The 22,636-nt window shown below is 41.9% G+C and overlaps 1 protein-coding gene across 1 annotated transcript in view; it reads right to left on the bottom strand.

Annotated features, from left to right (window-relative positions):
* The window catches only part of CFAP54 (cilia and flagella associated protein 54), a 330,085-nt gene that overhangs the window by 298,748 nt on the left and 8,701 nt on the right, over positions 1-22,636 (bottom strand). Inside the window, exons 3-10 of the mRNA XM_060244423.1 lie at positions 10,143-10,289; positions 8,050-8,221; positions 7,738-7,796; positions 5,088-5,231; positions 4,058-4,171; positions 3,872-3,973; positions 3,212-3,410; positions 874-957 (exon numbers count right to left, since the gene is read on the bottom strand). Of these exons, the coding sequence (XP_060100406.1) occupies positions 874-957; positions 3,212-3,410; positions 3,872-3,973; positions 4,058-4,171; positions 5,088-5,231; positions 7,738-7,796; positions 8,050-8,221; positions 10,143-10,289 (1,021 nt within the window). The remainder of the gene's footprint in view (positions 1-873; positions 958-3,211; positions 3,411-3,871; positions 3,974-4,057; positions 4,172-5,087; positions 5,232-7,737; positions 7,797-8,049; positions 8,222-10,142; positions 10,290-22,636) is intronic.

Genomic DNA, 22,636 nt, shown 5'->3' with positions numbered 1-22,636 from the left:
CTCGCTTTTTGCATTCTTTATAAACCTGGGAACAGAACCAAGCCACCTGTCTTGGTGGTTCCTATCTGACAGAAGATAATCTAATTTGAGTTTATTTGATCTGCCAGGGAACCTTTCCAACAACGGGCTAATAATTTCCCTTCAGGTCGCCGTATGAAGAGAACAATTAAAGAATATATGCTCCAGAGAATCTATTTCAGGCTGAGAACAGGAACAGAGCCTAAGTGCATAAGTACAAAACTGTTCTCTGTGCATGAGGCTAGATTAAACTATATCACTATACCTCCTTTTCATGTAGTATGGATCAATTCCAGCCTAGCCCTCCCATTACCTCCAAACATCTGCATGAGGGCTTAACTTCTGAATAACATGTACCATTGTGCAGCTCTCTTGTCCATTTCCTAATAAAATCTGGGTAAACTGCATGACAATTAAATACATGCATTGTATTTGGACATAATTTTTTATTTGCATTTATAGCCCACCTTTTTCACAGGGACTCAAGGAATATTACAAGTAAGAAAACTATTCATCTAAACAGTAAGCGAAACAACATTTGAAGAATAACAATATAAAAACCCACAGAAATAATTAGTGGGACTAGGAGGGGAAAGCAGACATGTACTCATTCCCCCATGCACAGATGACAACCAGTGCATTTATCCAATCAGTTCAAGGTCTAATCTAGAAACAAAATGTCTAGCACAGTAGTTACATAAAATGGCCATTTATTTCAGAGGAACATGAATGAAGAAAACCTTGTGTAGAAGAAGTTAAAAGGGGCAGCTTAAGATTGGGGAAGAGATTCCCTTGAAACAGAACTATTTTAAAAATGGCCCAAAAATCAATTACAAATAAAAACAATCAATTCACCTGCTAATATTAGCTCCATAAGTGATGATGATGATGCAGTTATTACACCAGGATGGTCAGTGGATGAGATTCCATGTACGCCACCTTTAACAAAACTAACTTGTTAATCTTTTCCATTCAAATCATTAGATTTGTTCAGTCTTTAGTGCATTAAAAGTAATAACACTGAAATGCATTTCTTTTGTGTCAGTCTCTTAACATAGCATTTTCAAATAACAATTCAACAGCTATCTTAAAGTAAGTTACCTTGCTCAAATTTGTTATTGTCTCCCAAACCATGGTCAGGCAATTCTGTTGTATCTACTAAAACCACTCGGTTTTTTTCCATTCAATATATCACATTGCTAAAACTCAAGTCACAATAGAGACGACAACACATTTTATATTGTCAACCTGAAGGTAACCTAGAAATGCATGCATGGGATGAAAATAATCACCACTAGCAAGAATTCTAGGGGGGGGGGGGTTTCTAGATTGATTGCAGCCTCCATTTAACCCAAGAAGTTGGGGTGGATACGTCTTAGTTTCCATATAATAATTATCCATCATTAACAAGAAAGCTTTTCCCTCATACAAGCAGCCTGTGGCAGAATCTCATATGACACAACAAAGTCAACAAGCTCTTTTACATGCAGTAGGCTCTACATATATGTATGCAATTATTCCACTGTCTTGCACATGACCTTAATTTCCTGTGCTAGCTTTTGCATATGCATGCATGGAAATAAAACAGCAGTTTTTCCCTCTTTTTGACACAGCTTTTGGTCTGCAATCCACCCTCAGACATTCTGAATAACAACGAAGAAATGTCAATTAAAGCTGAACAGAATTCCAGTTTGTTAATAAGGATACAGATTTGGACTTGAATCCTAAGGTGCTGATTTTTTGGCCCAGCAGCAGCTCCTCCATGGAACAGGTCTTCCACCTACAAATTTGGGGAAGGAGATATCTGCCAATTTCACCTTTCTACCACTGACTCCCCATTTCTTCCCTAGAAGTGTCAAACTCATTTGTTACAAGGGCCAGATCTGACAAAAATGCAACTTTGCTGGGCCAGGCCATGTCTGCTATAAAATGCAGTGCCCTATACCAGAGATTTAAACTTTATAAACAACACAGGCAAACCCAATTAAAATATTCTTTTTACAAAAAATTTTACTCAAAAGTGAAAGCAACTGATTTACTGGGGAATCCATAAAAGCCCTAATAAATGTATTTAATCATATCCGTGACTAGGTTTTTTTCAATGGATACCATACCCATCCCCTAGCCCAGGGATGTAGAACTCATTTGTTATGAGGGCCAGTTCTGACATAAATGAGATCTTGCCAGGCTGAGCCATGTGTGTCATAAAATGTAATGCCAGGTAGTGGAGATATAAACTTTTTAAAGGACACAGGCAAACACAATTTAAAAAAAAACATAAAGGCATGCTTAAAAGATTATTAGCATGCTTGCAATATTTTGTTTATTTAACAGTCTCTGATAACCGATACCTCTTGCTCTGAATTATTGCATAAGAATCTGGAGACAATATCTGTGCTGTAACAATCTTGAGTATGATGTTCAGGTATGTATCTGTAAGTTGCAAACCTACTTTTGATGTATTGCCATTCCAGAAATCTCATGGTCAATGCTTTCAGCCTAAGACTCAGAGGAAAGCATGAAATGATTGGGCATTGTGAGCTTTTGTACATAAGTTGCTTCACGTGCTGGTCAGTCAATGGAGAAAATGGAGGCTTTGCTCTGTAGCTCCTATGCAATTGAGCAAGCCTGGCAAAGCAAGCTGTAATGCAGAATGAAGCAAGAGAGAGCAAAGGAAACAGATTACAGTGACCTGGCCCATGGGCTGTACATCTGACACCTCTACCATAGCCATTTCCCTTCATTTCTTGACAGCTTCAACCACACACACCTCACTGTCCGCACTCACTCCCCCCCCCACACACACAAGCAATCTCAGTTCTGGCCCCCAGGCCATATGTTTGATACTTCAGGTCCACTGACCTACAGGAAAACAAATCGGTGGAGCAAAGATAGCTGCATAGGGAAGTGGAGACAGAAAAGTTGCATTCCTCTACACTATTATACTCTTGCTTAAGATCCAAGCCACAAACCACGATGTTAAACTTACACTTCAATCCCATTCTAGCCAAAGCCTACTGGAATGAATATATTTAGGCTAGAGTAACTTTGTACAGGATTGCTCTTTAATTACCTCCAATATGGGTAAAAAAAAGAAATAAAAGAAATAAATTTCATTTTCCTAACATACTATTATTATAACTTTACTTCATTCTGTAAGTGAACTTCCAAAAATATCATTTTTTTCAATTACCTGAAAGAATGTCCATGCCTGCAAAAAAGAGCTCTGAAACAACATCACGAATTTCTGATTCATCAGGAACAGGAGGACCAGGGCTCAGCGTCCTCCTATTTCTATCAAACAGAGCTTCCAGGATAGCAAAAAAATGAGATGAATTACAGTCAAAGAGTTCCAGAAGTAGCCGTTCTGTGATAGTACGAGGCCATGGAAGCTAAATTAAAGCAAAAATAAAACATCACTTACATTTCAAAGAAATCATTATAAATACCCCCACCCAAATACAGTAAGTAAACTCTTCAAGGCTGAAAGTCATTCTATACTGTTATGGTTGGGGGACAGTGTTGAAATAAATTTATTATTATTATTATTATTATTATTATTATTATTATTATTATTATTATTATTATTATTATTATTATTATTATTATTATTATTAAATTTATATAAATTATTACAATGACTTAATTAATGCTCTTCTTCAAGGAAAGTTCTGCTTGTTTTATATTGTATTCGTAATATGAATCAAGTTCTTATGAAACAGAATTTTAAAGAAAATTAATTTGTAGGGCATTGCAGAAACCATACCAAAGATTTTGTATGCATCTATGAAGAATCATAAAACCAAGTATTAAACATGAGTTTAAGAAACTGCCACAAAATGCTACAACTTACATATTGTGCTTCTCTTAGATTAGTTCTCAATCTTGGTCGAAGAAATCCTTTTGGTTTTCTTCTGGGTTCAAATGCAGATCTTTTGAAGACCATTGTGGCCATCTAACCCAAAGAGGTGGAGGGAAAAGTAGAAATGTTTATGTTATCTACCTGTTTAAATATACAATTTTCATAAAATATTAGTACCTTCACAGTGACTTCTTTGAATATTTGCTTTTTTCCCACATTTAATGATGAAGAACTCATGTTTTCCATTTGTTTTAGTTCATGAATTTTGCTCAGACCACGGCGTGCAAACACCTATAGAATAAAAATATATGTATAACTCAAGTACATGAGATTATTTTAGTTTTTTTTTAAAGTGCAGTGCAGATGGAAAAAGAATGGCAGTAAGCACCTACTTGAGTCCAACTGTCCTCAAGCATTCAGATTTCCAAAACCCATCCTAAGGTTAGCTTCCATGTCCAATAAAAGACAGCAAAGCTGAGAAGGTTACAGTGGAGCAAGTCCAGTCAATAGTGGTTACTATCAAAATCTATACAAACATTCTATGATTAAGTGCTTAAAACTGAGAATAGAGATAACCAAAAAGGGAGAGGGAGCTCCTACTAGGGAGACTGATTAATGCTGGAAAAGATGTAGGCTGGAGACAGGATAGGAAAGAGCACTAAGAGGTCAAAGCCATCATCTGGCAACCAAACATAACACATGAAAAAGGACCAACTGGTCCCTGATCACAGCAGAATCTAACAATATCCTCTATTCAGCAGACTTTATGATGCCAATATTTCAGGGGTGGTCAAACTTGCTTAGTGTTAAGAGCCACATAGAATAAACGTCAGATGTTTGAGAGCCGCAAGGCATGAAGTCAGGAAGGAAGGAAGGAAATAGATGGAAAGGGAGAGGTGGAAAGAAAGCTACTTTAAACGCATTCTCCAAGCTGCCGGCTGACAGGGCAATGGGCACTTCAAGGGCCACACAATATGTGTGAAAGAGACACAGGTGGCTCCTGAGCCACAGTTTGGCCACCCAATAGTTGATACTCAATGACAGTTTTGACTTCCATTATTTTTCTGTTTTGCACAAAGAACACAAAGGGAAGAAAACAGTCTTTGCACAAACCTTGACAGAAGTTCCTAAGAGCACTTTGTTTTCCCATAATCTTGTACAATTTTTAATACAAATTAAAATATGTTTGATAATTGCAGATTGCTACCTCTCCATGAATGCCCAACTGGCAGTCATAGTAACACTGGCAAACAGCAGCATAAAGTGTGGTTCTCCATGTCAAGTAATGCACAGCTAAAAGTGGAACTGATGACTCCATACATACACAGGCCCATAGTAAATATTCTAGCACCTGTTAAAGAAAATACAACTCTAAATTAAATGTCGTATTCTACAACAGATTATATTAATTTGAGTAATTCATATTATGTAATTAGATATTTATAATTAAATTATATTAGAATGGTAGTTTTAAGCAATTGTACTACAGGAGAGTGCTACTTACACTCAAAAGCAAACCAAAATACAAATTGACTTTGTTTTTAAAAAATTAAATTTAATATTCATGTGCTGAAACCTGATTTAAATGTGAGGCAGGCTGAGGCAAAAATACTTCCCCATACTGAGGCAAAAATGCTTGTACTTGCAGTGTCCTGTTTAAACTGGGCTTCTGCCTGTGCAAAGCAGTTCTGTATGTTGTATAGTACAAGTAGCTGCCCATCTTAAATGAGACACAGTGCAATGTGCCTCCCCACCCCTTCAGCATCATTTAAATCAGACATGAGTTGGATGCTATAGTAGACATACATAGCACAGGCTTTAAATAGCCACTTGCCTAGTCTCCTGTGATAAGGAAGAATTCCAGGTGACCAAGCAGAGAAGAGTTTATAAACTGGAAGAAAATTCGTTCCTTTTATTTTCTTGCAGAGTCAGGCTTCACTGTATGGCATACATTAAAATGCTAATACATAGACGAATGGGCTAGAAAGTTTTGTGGATCTTATTTGCCAGGCTTTTTTTGTTTTGTTTTCAACCCACCTATCACTGACTTTCTAAACATATAGTTTTCACCTGTGTCTTTACAAGTCAAATAACTATTTCACTATTTTAAAAATCCACTTGATGGCACTACAGCTTAATCTAAATACATATAGTAGAAAAATCACCCATATCAGAATGAGACATACTGCATTCAGATTGCAAATTCATTATCAAATATATTTGCACTTTTAGTTATTCTAAAATCAAAACAGTAATCAACATATGCCTGCTCATATAACTTCATTTTATTTTAATCCCAATTTTGGTTTGAGTACAAATACTTAGGAAGGTATACTTACAATATAAAGTCTATACATCTTTACAGTTCACTAGCAAGACAATCAACCATTATACCGTCTAGTTCAAACCATCTAAAGAGCTATTCTTAAGCATGCTCAAGAACTTTTCCATGTATTTTTTCTACATTTAAAAAAACTTTTCCCTTTACATATAGGAGACCTTCAAGCCATGTCACAAACACTGTCTGTTTCTAACAGCATTACATGTTTTTTAATTAAAGGAGCATCTGAGAAATACAAACACAAAGACACCTGGAATTAGTCACATACTTCCTTGGATCCCAGCTCCTCCTTTTCTAAACTCCAGTCTTATAGCCAATTACAGTGGATTGTTCTATCTTTTTCGGTTCTTCCTAAAATAAACTTCATTCTCTGAGTATGCAAACTCATGTCTTAATTGCAGATTAAACATTCTTTTAGACTTTGCAGAGTTAATGCTGGTAACACCCCATCATTAAAGTCTGCATACTCTGAATAAAATCACTGACTGATCAGCCATTTAACCACAATGAAAATCAGAACGATAGGAGGGAACAAACTGGGATGTTACAAAGGTCCAGGAACATGCTGAGCCAAGTAGCCAGGCAGTCCACCAGGAACTTACTTGAGGATGATACCATCAAATTATGTGGGCCTACTTCTGAATAACACACTTAGGCTAAAATAGCATGGTCACTCAGCTTACTTTGATTTTATGATCTAAAAAAGATGCTGTCTAAGCACAATTGTTTCATATGCTTGTTTTTATATACATTGAAGAAGAACGAGAAAAACAAACCCTACAATTGGGAGTGGGCTGGTACTTTTAACTTAAGGAAAATCACTCTTGAGTAAGTTTTATGCAACATTTGTTTAGAGAATTATTGCAATAGCAAGAGCTGTATGCAAGCTGTGACAAGCAGAAGTACAGACAAAGCATGAAATGTGGACTCAAAATCTCAGCTTACTTTAAAAAAAAAAAAATCTATCCCTGATGGCTACAAAAATATATCTGAAAGTATGTAAGCAAAGCTATCTGAAATCTCAGAAATAAAGAGCAAACAAGATGTCCAGGGGTTGTGGATGGAGCTTCATTGACCTTACATAGCATGTTGCTCTTCTCTAGAGGTCACGAACTAGAATAAACTATGTTATATAGTAAAAATTAAGAATATAACAACAAGATAAATGCTAATTTGCATAATGTTTATAGGCCAAAGAATTCAGCTTTTCTTGGCATGCTTTAGCAAAAGACAAACATTGCTGGCACTTGTACCTGAAAGGTATCTGTATCTGAAAGGTGAATTTTCTCAAATTCTTATTAAAACTTTGAGTAGGATATTTTTTTAATCCCATGGAAAAGACTTGAACTGTTCTTCTGGCCATATGGGTCTGTTCACTAACATAAAGTCCAAGACACTCTCTTTAAAGAGGCTACACCCCAAAAAATCTAGAGTGCCCACTAATTTAGCTCTTATTACAAACTATTTCTATTTGTTTTAACATAAAATTTGAAGAGAGGTATTTATCTTGTCATACCTTAGCCGATCGACCAACAGTCATCAAATGTCTACACATAGTGTACATATAAATTGTACCTGTAAGGACAAATATATTATTTTAATATGATTAAACATATATATTTTATTTCATTTATGTGCTGATTTTTCAATGAAGAGCCACTGAACAATACCAAAATAGAATCCAATTTAAACAAGTAATAGAATTAACCAAAAACAAATCAATCAGGGCTAGCCCCAATTAAAGAGGCTTTATTAAAAACTTTTTCTTGTGGCTCAAAGTGGAAATTATATTTAAAAGTGCATATGGAGGGGGAAAGGAGCAACATACCATTATAGACAATCCAACACAAATGCTCATGTGGCAGAGCGATCTGCATGATGAGTCGCAGTATGGACAAGACTGTGAAACATGTCTTCAAAGATTCCTGATTCAGAAGATCCATATCACTGCTACATACAATTCTGTACATGCAAACATTCCTTGCTTGCAACACATGGAACTAAAATGAATTACAATACATTAAGGAGAAGGAATGCTTCAAATCAGCATATGGAATTTACACCTCTTACCTAACTAACCTCTTTGATTTCACAGCTATTTTTAATCAAGTCTCCCCCTTCTTCCTAGTCTTTTCATCTTTTCTCCAGAGATGGCTCATGAGAGTTTGCTGGCAGTCCAATGATTTCAATTGGCATCCACACCAGGCGCTGCTGATTACTAAGTACTGTGGCAGCAGACCTAATGCCATCTGCCACAACCTTCTGACTCCTTCCAGTAAGGGTTCCAGATCCCCTTTCCCTCATATATAAATGGTCATCTTCAGTTACCAATAGTGTTCCTATGAACCACCACATCAATTTCTTGACTCTCTCAGTGCCAGACAAAGTGTTCCCCACCCAATCTTGCTTTGTTTGTCCTTAACGTCTCTCTAGTTCATCTCCTGTGACTTTCCTTTCTTAGGATTTTGTTTTTTCCTAATACTCAGTATTTACCATCCATTTTCTTCCATCTAGTGCTTAATCTGAGCAAGAGCTCACTAAGGCATCCGCAGAATTTTGATTTCAAAGTAGAAGATGGAGTTTGCACCCAGTCCCTCAGCAACTGCACTTTTTTCACACAACCGTTGTTCACTCATTATTTATTGATAAGGGATTAAGCAGCACAGCTTCTATTGTAGAAATTAAAAGATTTTTTTTTACTTTCAAATGACCTGATAACTGCAGGGTTTTTTTAATATTTAAAAGCTCTCTAAGGAAAGATTTACTGAACTGGAACTATATAAGTGTACTGGTTAACAACCCTCAGTCCTAATAAGGGGAATGTGTGGTGTGGCAAGAGGTATCTTCCCAGGGGAAAGCTAGAAATGTAGCTTAATTAGACAGAAGAGAAACTAACCATGTCTCAACAGATTTTTAAATTGTTATTAGAACATTTCAAAGTGTCAAAACTTTGAAATGATTTTAATTACATTAAATCATAACAATAAATGAAAAAGCTTTGCTTTGGTAGAGACAGAAACTGTAAGAAGCATAAGAGAATATTTAATGGAAGAACAAATTAGTAGATTTCATTTTTTTTCATACTTCTATGAAGCTGTGGTTAAAATCTGATCTCACACTGAATAATTGTTTTAGGAAATGTTAAGGCTTATAAAATATGTTGAGAATAAAGCTTATCTAGCCATTAACTTCTTTACAGCAAACACTAAAAAGTTCCTGTGCTGAAACTACATAATATCCTTGCATGGATGCTCTAAAACTACTGAATACAAGCCCCTAGTATATAATAATACCAACGTGAATTGAAAATTACAAAAAAATTCTACATTTGAGAAAAAGATATTGACTATTAACTAAGGGTTTTAATTTTAGCTGGTTTTGTTCTTTTCTTCTAGCATGAGGACTATTGTATCAATATTCTTTTAAATCATTTATGCTATTTTAATCCATACCTTTTAAAACACCTGTTTATCACCGACAAAGCTATTGTTATGATTTTATTGTATTGTTTTACTCTGGGAGGGGCCTCAAGCAGGACTCTGAAGAGGTGGCATACACATTTTCTAACTAGACAATAATCAACAATGTGAAGCACACTTGCTAAAATATTAAAATTTGAGCAAAATAATAGTTAAATATAGTTTCATAAGGTAGCCATGCTGGTCAGGTAGGTTCAAATCCAGTGGCACCTTAGAGATCCAACAAGATTTTAGACAGCAACAAGATTTTCCAAGTATAAGCTTTCAAGAATCAAACCTCCTTATGGTATCTGATGAATCTGTTGACAGCTTACACCCAGAAAATTGTGTTGGTTTGTAATAATGCAATCCTAGGATTTTGAGTGCACCTGCTTAGGATTGTATTGTAAGGTGTACTTGAGTCAGATCTAATGGTTTAAATATATATCTTGTCAATACTTACTGTAATTGCAGCTGTTTTATCTCTAACTCCATTTGGGAAAAAACTAGACTGAAATTGATGCACATCTAATTCAGGCATGTTGGTGTCTATGGCATTGATCTGTTGAAGATACTGCCCATAGCACTGTACAAGCGCCAGTTTATACTCCTGGAAACAGACACAATGAGTTGCACATGCATTTGTATTTTTATAAACTATCTGCTATAAAACATTTAGAAGGAAACAAATCTGATCAAGAACAGCCAATACTTGTAATGATGAGATAATGATGAGAAATGGCATCCCTATAACTTATACTGGCCTGCAATTTTGTTACAGCATTTTGTATTACTTGAAGCGAAAACATCTTCCAGGGCAATCCCACATAAAGTCAATTGCAGTAATTCATTCTGGATGTGATCAGAGAATGGACAACTATGATCAGAAAGGAACAGCCACAGCTAAAGCTTGGCAAAGGCACTGGGTCTCAGAAGAGAACTTTGTTTACATTTACAATTCCAAATCTAATAATATCCACAAGCCACAAATACATTCTGTTTGGGCAAATGCAGCATTGTCTAAAACAGGCTTATGCCATAGTCTTCCATACTGTCAAGCAACAGCATCTTAAGCTTAATGAATTCAGCTTCAATTCCTCAGTCATCACCCTACTCATTACCACCTCCAGGTACTTGTTTAGGTCTTTGAATGCCACACATAACCCAGAGAAAAAGAAGAGTCAGGTATCTGATGAACAGGGTAGCTGAGAGCTACCATAGACAAAGATTCCATCTGCCCCCCCCACATGACCCTGATCCAAGCCAAATATCCTGATGAAACAAATTATTTGGCTGCTGTTAGCATGCATCTATACTAATAAAAGGGTCCATATGTCCATCTGACTGCCCATTTGTGGCAAGCGTAACTCATCAGAAAATAAAAGTCAAGGAAAGTCAAAACTGAGTCACCAACCTCAAGATGATCATGGAATTCCAGGGCCAAAAATGAAAGGAACTGGAATATTTATTTTATTTATTTATTTTATTTTATTCGATTGATCCCGCCAAACCCCACCGAGGCGGGCTCAGGGTTATTTGCAGGCCCCCATGCTACTTACAATGGAACCTAAGGCTGTGCAGTGGTTAAAGAGTCAGACGAGGATATGGGAAACCCAGGTTCAAATCCCCACTCATGCCACAGAAGCTTGAGAGTGATCTTGGGCCTGTCACTCTCTCTCAACCTAACCTACCTCATAGGGCTGTTGAGAGGATAAAACAGAGAGAACGATGAAAGGTGTTTTGAGTTTCCCTTATTCTACCTTTTCTTCCACTGAGACAGATTAATATTTATTATCATGTATGTTAAGGGTTATGGTGAAATATTAACTCCCCTTCTATAATACTATTAAATACATTTTAAGTTGCCAACCAGAATAAGTGCTATGCAAGCCCATAGCTTACAGGAGAGCCTGTGGGGGCCCCATTCCCGACTTCCTGTTGGGGTGCTCCAACTCAGGACCCCTAACCTTCCCTCCTCCCACCCATCTCCCCTGCAATTTAAATCACATGGTGAGGGCACCCAGGAGCAGCTGCTGCCTCTCCTGTGCCATTTAAAGGGCCTGCTGATCATCTGATCAGCGGCCCCTTTAAATTGCATGGGAGGTTGACGGCTGCTCCTGACAGCATGGTAGGCAGGCAATCCCTCCCCGAATCCTCTTGCCTAAGCAGCAGCCCTTGCAGAAGTCAGTCAGAGACTGAGTACCTTCAGTGAAGAAAGAGGAGGAAAATGGGCAGGGGAGGAGGGAAGGGAGGGAGAAAGGCAGCCAGCGCCGAAGACACTGGATTAATAGGAACACTTTTGTTCAAAGGCATGCTAACCTGGCATCACTCTGGATTTCTTACCACGCTATGGCAATCTGTGATCCCTTTGGAACACCTAATACCGACCATCCAGTTATATTGCTACCACTGAAATCTGAACTGTTTGTATGAACTAATGTACTAGCACCTATTGATATTCATGTTTTAATAATTGCTTTTATGTTTTATTACTGTTTTATCGTTTGGTCATTGTTGGACCCCAACCTGTGAGCCACCCTGAGCCTACCTTCAATGGGGAAGGTGGAATATAAATTAAATAAAATAAAAAATAAAAATCGCAGCAGCCAATAAAACACCACATGTTCCCTTGTTTGGGGGCAGCAGAGGGTGGGGGAAGAAATCTGGCTGGGGTGCACGTCAACCTCCCCCAACTCATGGTGGGGGGGAGGTGAGTTGATCAATGGGGCCACAATTTCAACCTCAACCCAGACAGGGTGCTTGCTTTTCTTCCTTTCCAAATCAAAATAGCACTGGGGGAAATGAGGCAAGCAAATGACATGAATGGAGGCAGGCACGCATGCATCTCTCTTTCTGGAGCATTCATACATTCTGAACAGACCTAGGGACCCTTTGTCACATCGGTGGGGTGAATGCAATGTGATGAATATTTATGGGAGGAAGAGCAAGTTGACTGGAGCGGGCACGGAGGAGAACTCAGGCAGGCACTTCAAGGCAGCCTGAGACTTGGACCACTTGTTGAAAGCAGACAGAGGAACACTCTGCTGCTTTGGTGTCAGTGAATATTGAGGCTAAACTTTGATCCTCTGCTGCTTGGGGAGGGGGTGCACCCCAAGAAATTTAACCCCTCCCCATTTGAAATTATGACTATGAGCCTGGTGAGATGGCATGGGGTGGGAGAAAAATTAGAAATTGGGATAGGTGAATGGTAGATCATAAAAGGAAGAGAGGAAAATGGAGGAGATGTGAAAGAGAAAAATGTAGGAAAAGAGAAGGAAACATTATTTTCTCTTTTTTCTACTAAACATTAACAAGGCTGCATTGGCAAGATCTGGGCGGAACTAAAAGAAAAAGAAAACCACAAACCTCGTTAGGAGGCTGCATTCTAGTCTAGCTGGTCTTTCCTTACTCCAGTTCAGGCTATGCTGATGAGTTTAACAAGACCTGATCAGAAAACATTCTCTCCACCTCCTGGTAAACTCTGCAGAAAGGTCGAGGAGCCTGCTGTGCTCTGCCTTCCTTGCATCCCTAGTGGCTGCAGTCAGAACAACACTAGGAAAAATGTTTTTAAAATCCTTTCCATGTGAATATGGCATGTCACCATCTTCAGGGGCCCTCCAGTTGACCTGAGGGGCCCCAAATTTTGTCCCCCAGTACTCTTCTATTTGTGGTTCTACAAATGACACCAAATTCAGATCTCCAGACAATCTCATACTAGTTTCAAATAAATATTAAACATCATGAAGGGCAATGTAGAAGTCCACAGTACAAGTGCAACTAGGCCCAGCAGATGTCCCCCAGCAACAATTTCTGATACTCACCTCTCAGACAGGTCCAGAGGTATTGGAACACAGGGCTCCCTGACAAAAACTAGGTTTGTCTAGCCATTTCTTGGCTTTGAAATTTTGAATCAAGCTTTGGGGACCAGTCAAATTGCTGAAGGCTCCTCTCTGGGAAATTAATATCACAATGACTTGAAATTTCACAAGAAATAAGGAATGTGATCAAACCAGACACCAATGCAAGTGAGATAATGTGCCTGGGAGCTTCAAGATCAGCAACCCCGAGAGGTTTTGCACACACATTCCATCTCATTAGCACAAGGAACCTTGGGCCTGTGTAAATTCCTTGATTGCAAGTTTGTGCCAGCTGCAAAAATATGTGGTCACATGTCAAAGCAATGCACCTGACTGGCCGAACAGGATCAGGGCAGCTGCAGGCAGTCTGATATAAAGCAAGACCATTCATTCTAGTTTAGAGCCCTTTGGGTCTGCCTTTCTTCCAACTATCCTCTTAATTTTAGGTTAGGGCCAGGATACCTGCTTCTTGGATTTTGGACTTCAGCATTCTATCTGGACTCTGTGCTTTCAGTCTGACGAGGTAACATCTGGGTTAGAGTAAGTAAAGCCCGAACAAGTATTCTAGGATAGTTATTTAGTTTTACTGTTTTTCTTCCCTGCTTTGCACTGCTTCTCTATTTGTATACTTTTGCACATTTCTTCTAATAGACCTTATTAATTATGCTTCTATGCTGTTATATGGGCTTTGCGGCTTCAATCTAAACCCAGTACTTTGGCCTAATTTGACTACAGATACAAAGTAATTGTTTGTGGATTTCAACTTGCAAGTGTCCTGCCTTTTGCAGATGACTTCTTGATTGACAATTGGTAGGGCTAGAGAGTTGACCTCTTTGCATCTCAGCTGAGAGTCAGCTTAGAGGGGCTGGTGCTGGCTTGTCAACCTAGGCAGTGTGGGGATTCACTCCCCAATATTGTGTGTTTTGCTCTTGACCTTCAACCAAAGCCTTTTTGTGGGACAAGAGATTTTTGACACCCTAACCTTCATCTCAGTCAGTGGGAAAAGTAGGTTTTTGTCCAGTGGCACCTTTAAGACCAACAAAGTTTAATTCTGGGAATATGAACAAGAAAGCTTATACCCCAAATTATATTTTATTGCTCTTAAAGGTGCCTCTGGACTCAAACTTTGTTCTATTTCTTCAGACTAACACAGTTATCTACCTGAATCTACCTGCAATAAAACTGTTAAGTCTTTAAAGTTACACAAAATTCCAAATTGGTTTTGCTACAACATGGCCACCCATCTGGAATGTATTAATTTATATCAAGACTTCACCAGGTCTTAGATCAGGGTGTCAAATGTGTGATCTGCACTGCAGGGCTGATATCCAGTCCGGGAGCAACTGACCTACATCCTTCTCCTAGACATTGCTGCTGCTGTGTGGAAAAGCCTGAGGGGGAAGGAAAAAGACAGGGCATGCATGTGCACCATAGAAATGCTCCCCTGCTCTCTTCTTGCTTCCTCCACTGGGTCTGCTGCTTTGCCAAGGCTGTCTTTCCTTGTTTGGAGAGGAAGTGCAGGGGAATTAACAGATAAAAATAATAAAAGAAACCTAACAGCACAGCTTGCAATCTTTATTAGTGGAAGGGAGCAAGAGTTCAGTAGCACCTTAATGTCTAACAAAATTTGTGGCAGGGTATGAACTTTCATGAGACATTGCTCACTTTTTCAGACTTATGTCCATTTATTCTTTCCATCCTCCTGGACCAAACTGAGACCTAGGTTTCCTGTCTGATTACCAATGATATCTCCATGCCTACTAGCCCTGTGCATATCACATCTAATCCAATCAAGCCTATTGCCATTTGACATCTGAAATCATCTTTATAAATTTTATATCTCTGGTACCTCATGTTACATTTTATGGCACACAAGGTCTGGCCCAACAAAGTGACATTTATGGCAGATCCAGCCCTCGTAACAAATGAGTTTGACATCTCTGTCTCAGATTTTTTTAAAAAATTGGTTTAAAAAGCAACAAAAATCATAGGACTCAGACTTTATTACTTCTGACCATACACAAGTCTACCTTCCCCTCACCAATAAAAAAAAATGCAGTATCTTATCTCCTTACACACTTGATAAATTCCTGAGTAGATTGTCACTGGGCGAAGATTTAGGCAGAATTTTTAAATATAAGAAAGACAGGTTGCTTACCTGTAACTGTAGATCTTCGAGTGGTCATTTGTGCATTCACATTCATGGGATAGAGTGCCCGCGCCAATCCCCGAATCGGTACCTAAAAAGCCTGGGATTTTTTCGCGCTTGGCACCAGTGGGCATGCGCAGGTGTCCCAGTATGCATGCTCACTGGAGCCAGCGTGAGGATCCCGCCAGTTCCTTCCTGACCACTGGAAGCCTGTCAGCAGTGGGGAAGGAGGGCGGGTAGTGTGAATGCACAGATGACCACTCGAAGATCTACAGTTACAGGTAAGCAACCTGTCTATCTTCCTCGTGGTCTCTGTGCTTCACACTCATGGGAGATTAGCAACCCAGACATACCTGGAGGCGAGAACAGACGGTCAACCAGAAAAAGAAGAAGATATTAGATTTATATCAGAGCGGCTCACAATCTCCTTTACCTTCCTCCCCCACAACAGACACCCTGTGAGGTGGGTGAGGCTGGAGAGGGCTCTCACAGCAGCTGCGCTTTCAAGGACAACCTCTGCCAGAGTTATGGCTGACCCAAGGCCATGGCAGCAGGTGCGAGTGGAGAAGTGGGGAATCAAACCCGGTTCTCCCAGATAAGAGTCCGCACACTTAACCACTACACCAAACTGACATCCAAGAAGAGACAGCTTGAAGCACCACAGCTCCCAGACGAGTCCTCTGCTGAGCATGCACATCCAGAGCATAATGCTTCATGAAAGCATGAGGAGAGGACCAAGTGGCGGCCTTGCATACGTCCATCAAGGAGACACCCTTCAGGAACGCCACTGACATCGCCATCGCTCTAGTAGAGTGTCCACAAATGGGTCCAGGCAACGGCTTCTTCGCCAGCAAGTAGCACAGCTTAATAGTCTCAGTAAGCCACTTAGAAAGCCACTGAGATGAAAATTTTGAACCCAATCTAGGAGCAACATAGGAAACAAAAAGATGCTGGTCCTGACAAAAACTCTTAGAACGCCTCAAGTAAAAAAGTAACGCACACTTGACATCCAAAGCGTGCCACCAACGTTCCTCGTCCGAGGAAGGCATGGGGTAAAAGGTAGGTAACCAAACGTCCAACTTAAGGTGAAACTGGGAAACCACCTTAGGGAGAAACGAAACATCAGGAGCCAATGAAACTCCGGACTCATGGAACACTAAATATGGGTGGTCATACCGCATAGCCATGAGCTCCCCTACACAGCGTGACGACGTGATTGCCACCAAAAATGCAGTCTTTCAGGATAGAAGCTGTAGGGAACAGGTTGCCATTGGTTCAAAGGGACGCCAGGTCAACCTGTCCAATACTAACGGCAAATCCCACAACTATGGAGGTGATCTGGACGGAGGATGCAATCTGACCAATCCTTTCAAGAATTGCTTCGAATGAGGATGAGCAAACACCGAATGCCCCTCAACAGGCTCATGGTGAGCTGATATTGCTGATAAATAAACTTTAACACTAGAAAAGGAAAGTCCAGCATCCATCAAAGACAACAGAAAGTCAAAAATTGCTGGAAGACACACCCGTTGGGGTGAAACTGTAGAATTAGCCAAAAACCGAAGAAACTTCCCCCACTTCCTGTCATAGGAAACACAGGTATACAACTTTCTACTGTTCAGAAAGACATGCTTGACTCTGCTCGAAAATTCACAGAGTCGATGAGCCACGCCATCAACTTCAAGTGAGGAACATTGTGGTGAAACACTTGCCCTTCCTGGGCCGAAAGAAGGTCTGGTTCCGCCAGAAAATGATGGAAGACTCCCCTCGCCAAACGGAGCAAAATTGGAAACCAGTTTTGTCGAGGCCACCACGGCGTGATTAGTATGCACCTCAGTTTTTCTCTCGCTATCTTGTTGACAACTTTTGTCAGCAGTGGAAGAGGCGGAAACAGATATAAGAACCAACCCTTCCACTGGAACATTAGACTGTCTCCCAAGGATGCCGGATCCGTTCCCCCCCTTGTGCAGAACAGGGGACACTTCCGATTCAGGGCTATGGCGAAAACATCCACCTGAGGATACCCCCAGAGCTGGAACACAGGTTGAAGGAAGCGCGTGTTAGTGGTTCATGTGCAGAGTGCAAAACAGAGAACTGCCACCAGGTCGACGCGAGGAAAGAAACTGAGCCTCACACCAGCACCTAGTATAAAAGTAGTGTATTTACAACTATATACAAACAACTTGGTGCGGTGAATAACATATACTAAACTGAGTGACAAAGTGCTACGCCAGGAACTCACTCTCACCAGAGAGAAATACTGTCTGGCACTGTAGTCCATATATACATTGGTCAGCCAATCACAGCAGTCCACACAAATGCTGACTCCAGCAGGTGCTTTCCCTAGATACAGTCCAGCTTCAACCGGCCTTCTTCCAAGGTTGATCTGACCTGAACTGTCAGATGCTGTCACTGTAGATCCACCTGCTGCTCCATGCTGCATCCATGCTGTGGACGGAGGACTCATACACTAACAGCACCACCGCATCTCCCATTCGTGCGGAGATACTGCTCCTCTGCTCAACGAATCTGCCTGGAGATTGAATACTCCTGGAAGGTGTGCAGCCTTTACGTAGATGCCGTGCTCCAGACACTCCAACCACAGTTCTATTGCTAGCGCACAGAGCCGTAGAGAGACTGTCCCGCACTGACTGTTGACATAACAAAGGGCTGTAGTATTGTCCGTCAACCGGGCCACAGCCTTCCTCGCCACCAAGGGACGGAAGGACCGAAGGGCAAAATGAATTGCCAACAGTTCGAGATAGTTTATATGGCAACGAGTCAGCTGTGGAGACCATGGACCCCCCACACATAGAGAGTTCATGTGAGCACCCCAGCCCCATAAGGATGCATCTGTGGTGATCGTAACCGTCATCACAGGCAGATAGAAGGGAGCTCCCTGACAGATGTTGTCTCTTGATGTCCACCATTCCATGGCCCGAAGGATCAATGGTGGAATTGTGAACCTCTTTCGAGGTGAGTCCCGTAAAGGCCGAAACTTTCTGAGGAACCAAAGTTGAAGCCCCCTCATGTGCAATTTCGCAAACAGCAGCACACTGGTAGACACCGCCATCAGCCCCAGCATCCACTGCAGCTGTTGTGCTGTGCCCCATTTCCGGCTTTGAAAAAGATGAATGAGAGTGATAATGTCCATCGCTCTCTGCTGAGGCAGAAACGCGCGATGAAGATTTGTGTCTAGCAAAGCCCCAATAAACTGAACTGTCCTTGATGGTATCAGATGGGACTTTTTCATATTGACCTGCAAACCTAAGGCGTGAAGAAGACGAAGAGTGGTTGCAATATGGCCGGACAGACGCTCTTCCGAATCCGCCACAAGGAGCTAGTCGTCTATATATGGAAAAACAACTATGCCTTGAAGCCGAAGATGTGCGGCTACAACACATCATCTTGGTAAACACTCGCGGTGCAGTACACAGGCCAAACGGAAGGGCTTTGAATTGAAAATAGTTGGAGCCTATCGCAAACCAGAGGAAATGCCTGTAAGATGGATGGATGCTGACATGGAAGTAGGCATCCTTCAGATCCAAGGTTGCCATCCAGTCCCCTTGATTGATGAGGGGGAGGATTGTTTGCAGAGTAGATATCCGAAATTTCTGGTACATGATAAACTTGTTCAGATTTCGCAGGTCCATAATTGGTCTCAATCCCCCATCCCGTTTGGGGACCAGGAAATAACGAGAATAGAACCCCCCGGTCTGGCCTCTACAGGGACCAGTTCTATGGCTTGTTTCTGCAAGAGGTTGCTCACCTCCTCTAGCAAAAGAGGGGAAGGAGGTGTGGTGACAATCACTGACTGAGTCGGAACCTGAACAAAGTCTATCTTGTAACCTTCTGATATGATGGAGAGGACCCATCTGTCTGTGGAGATGGACTCCCAAGCTGGTAGATGGTGATGGAGGCGGATGTGAGAAGAAGGGGTGGTGATGTGTGCAGCCAAGAAATCAAAGGCCCTGCTTCTGAGGGCGGGAGCCCTTAGATTTGTTAGCAGCTGTAGATGCTGAGGCAAAACGGGACTTGTTATTTCCTCTATAAGGAGATCTACTCTCCGTCTGTGAAGAGCGAGGTCTCCAGGCTTGTTCAGGGGAGAATTTCTGATAAGGCCTCTTGGGCCAAGGTTTGTGCCACTGCTTAGGCTTGCCAGACCAAGTATACACAGGGACGCCAAGGCTCCTTGAGGTCTTGATACTTTTGTCCATCTCCTGTAGAATACTATCAGTTGTGGAGCTGAACAGACCTTCACCGTCAAAGGGAAGAAATTCGACTTAGACCCTGGTGTCAGGCTGAAGGGCCGTGGACCGTAACGAAGAATGACGGCGGAAGTGAGGGTCTTGGCAGAGACATCCACCATGTCCTTCCTCCTTTCTCTGTGGTCGGGGACAAAGGGTGGCGATCGGGGGACGATCGTCCCAGAGGCATCCGCTTAATTGTGGGGTGCCTCAGGGGGAGGTGCTTTCCCTGATGCTGCTCAATATCTATATGCGCCCCCTTGTCCAAATTGTCAGGAGATTTGGGCTGGGTTGCCATCAGTATGCAGATGACACCCAAATTTATCTGCTGATGGATGGCCGGCCTGCCTCCGCCCCAGAAAAATTGGCCCCGGCACTATAAGCCTTGGCGGAGTGGCTCAGACTGAGTCGTCTGAAGCTGAATCCAATGAAGACAAAAGTCCTCTGTCTGAGTCGTGGTGGACTGGGAAGGGAAATCCCTCTACCAGCCTTTGATGGGGCGCCACTGATATCGGCACCTAAAGTCAAGAGCTTGGGGGTGCTACTGGAGCCCACATTAGCTATGGAAGCCCAGATAGTAGCCACTGCGAGATGTGCCTTTTTCCATCTTAGGCGGGCACGACAGCTGGCACCCTTCCTAGAGCACTGCAACTATCTCGAATGGCCTTCAACCAAAGTACATAGTTGCCCAAAATCATGGCATGGAACTTAGCACCAAAACTGTTGTTTAAAAATTGTATTAATAATTTTAAATTGCAAATTGTTTAATTTTAACTGATATTGTAATTGTTTTTATTGCTCTATGGTTTTAGTGATCATTGTTGATATTTAATGTTGTTAGCCGCCCTGAGCCTGCTCCGGCGGGGAGGGCGGGATATAAATACGAAAAATAAAATAAAATAATAAATGTTTTTGATGCAGCCTGCTGTTGTTTAGCCACAGCAAATCCCTCTCTCTGCAGCTTCTTCAGCGAAGCCCTCTTCTCCTCACTCATGGATGACATCAATAGTGTGAGCTGTTCCCAAACCAAGTACTGGTAGCGTGCCATACATGCAGCATAGTTGGAGATTTTTACTCCCAGAGCTCCCGCTGTAAAACCGTCTGCCAGCATTATCTATCTTCTTGCCCTCCTTGTCAGGTGGGGAAGCATGGGTCTTACGGGTCTTCAAGGACGAAGAAACGACCACCAAATTGGGTTTGGGGTGGGAAAACAAAAACTCAGCACCAGCCTCCTGGACACAATACATGTTCTCCAGGCATTGTGAAGAAATTGGTGTGGATGCCGGCTTTGCCCAATACTCTTTCACTGCCTGCAGTATGACTTTGGTCACTGGAAGGGTCTCTGTGTCGATGTGTCTCTCTGCATTATATCGAATACAGTATCATCGACAACTGGCTGTGGTGGGATCACCGAGAGGGAGAGAGACTGTGCCATACGCCTCACCAGATCCCCGTATGACTTGAGATCCTCTGAGGGGGGATATCGGAAGGTCCTCAGCTATATGCGAGTCTGGAGAAGGTTCCGCTGTCTTATCCGGATCATCGGCACCGACCCCGATGTTGAAGAATCTCTCCTCCCAGAGTGTTCCGATAACATCGGGGACGAAGCACGTTCAGGTGACCGGAGTGATACTGACGGATGAGCCTGTGGGTCCCCAGACCGCTCTCTGCGTCTCTCAGGAGGAATCGACACCGATGCCGAAGGTGCATGACGAGTGGCCAAGTGATGCAAAACCCTCGAGAAGTGCGAAGCTTCTGAACGTTGGTCCCATTCCGGTAACTCACGGGGAGGGTACCAAGGATATGGTGATGGATATGGGTAAGGCCCAAATGAGCAAGGGCACTTACATTGATCCCACATAGGAGGTGGTGGGAACCGTCGAATCACAGCACTCGACTCAATCTCTTTCCATCCTGTAGTATGTGGAAGTGGTGCTAAAGATTCGCTTGGTGCCAAAGCCTCGACCTCCAATACCAAACAACTGTCGCTCCGACAACGCGACCCCAACCTGGACGAATGAGTCCGCTGGGTTAAGTCAATTTCTTGCTCCGATCCCAAAAAATGGGTCAGCCGAGAACCGCATCTTCCCGATAGCGATGGACTTTGGGGACTGGGAGATGCCAGAATTCTCCGAGGTGAAGCAGCTTGCGCAGACACCAACTCCATCGAAACATCCGTAGAAGGGGAAGGAGTGAGGGAAAGTCTGTTTTTCCGCTTATCCTTCGATTTCGACTTCTTCGACTTCTTTGGGAGAGACAATCGAGTCCCCGAATCGTCCTGACATTTCTTAGTTGGCATGGGCTCCACTGACCCTTCAGAGGATGGTTTTGTGGATCAACCCCGCTCCATCGGCATACCCGTCTGTGCTGGAGATGATGGATCAATCGATGTCAAAGCCATGGACTGGGTAGCGTCCCCCATTGATGCCGACGGGCCCGTTGCCATTTTCGGCGGACGAAGAGCCGATTTGACTAAGGCCGCCAATAGCCTTGCCGCCCAATTTTTCCGCGTCTGCCTCAAAAACCTCGATCAATGTGGGCACGAGTCGACACAGTGTCCCTCACCCAGGCACAACAAACAGAGGGAGTGACCGTCAGGGGGTGCAATTTTGCTACCACACTTCAGGCAGCATTGGAAAAAACCCCAACGCCTTTCCATATGTACCAGAACCCACGAGGGAAGGGGGGAAATAAAGCCCCAAGG

This window comes from Heteronotia binoei, chromosome 8 (genome assembly GCF_032191835.1).
Source record: "Heteronotia binoei isolate CCM8104 ecotype False Entrance Well chromosome 8, APGP_CSIRO_Hbin_v1, whole genome shotgun sequence".
Classification (NCBI taxonomy): domain Eukaryota; kingdom Metazoa; phylum Chordata; class Lepidosauria; order Squamata; family Gekkonidae; genus Heteronotia; species Heteronotia binoei.
This window is presented reverse-complemented; position numbering and strand designations above follow the sequence as displayed.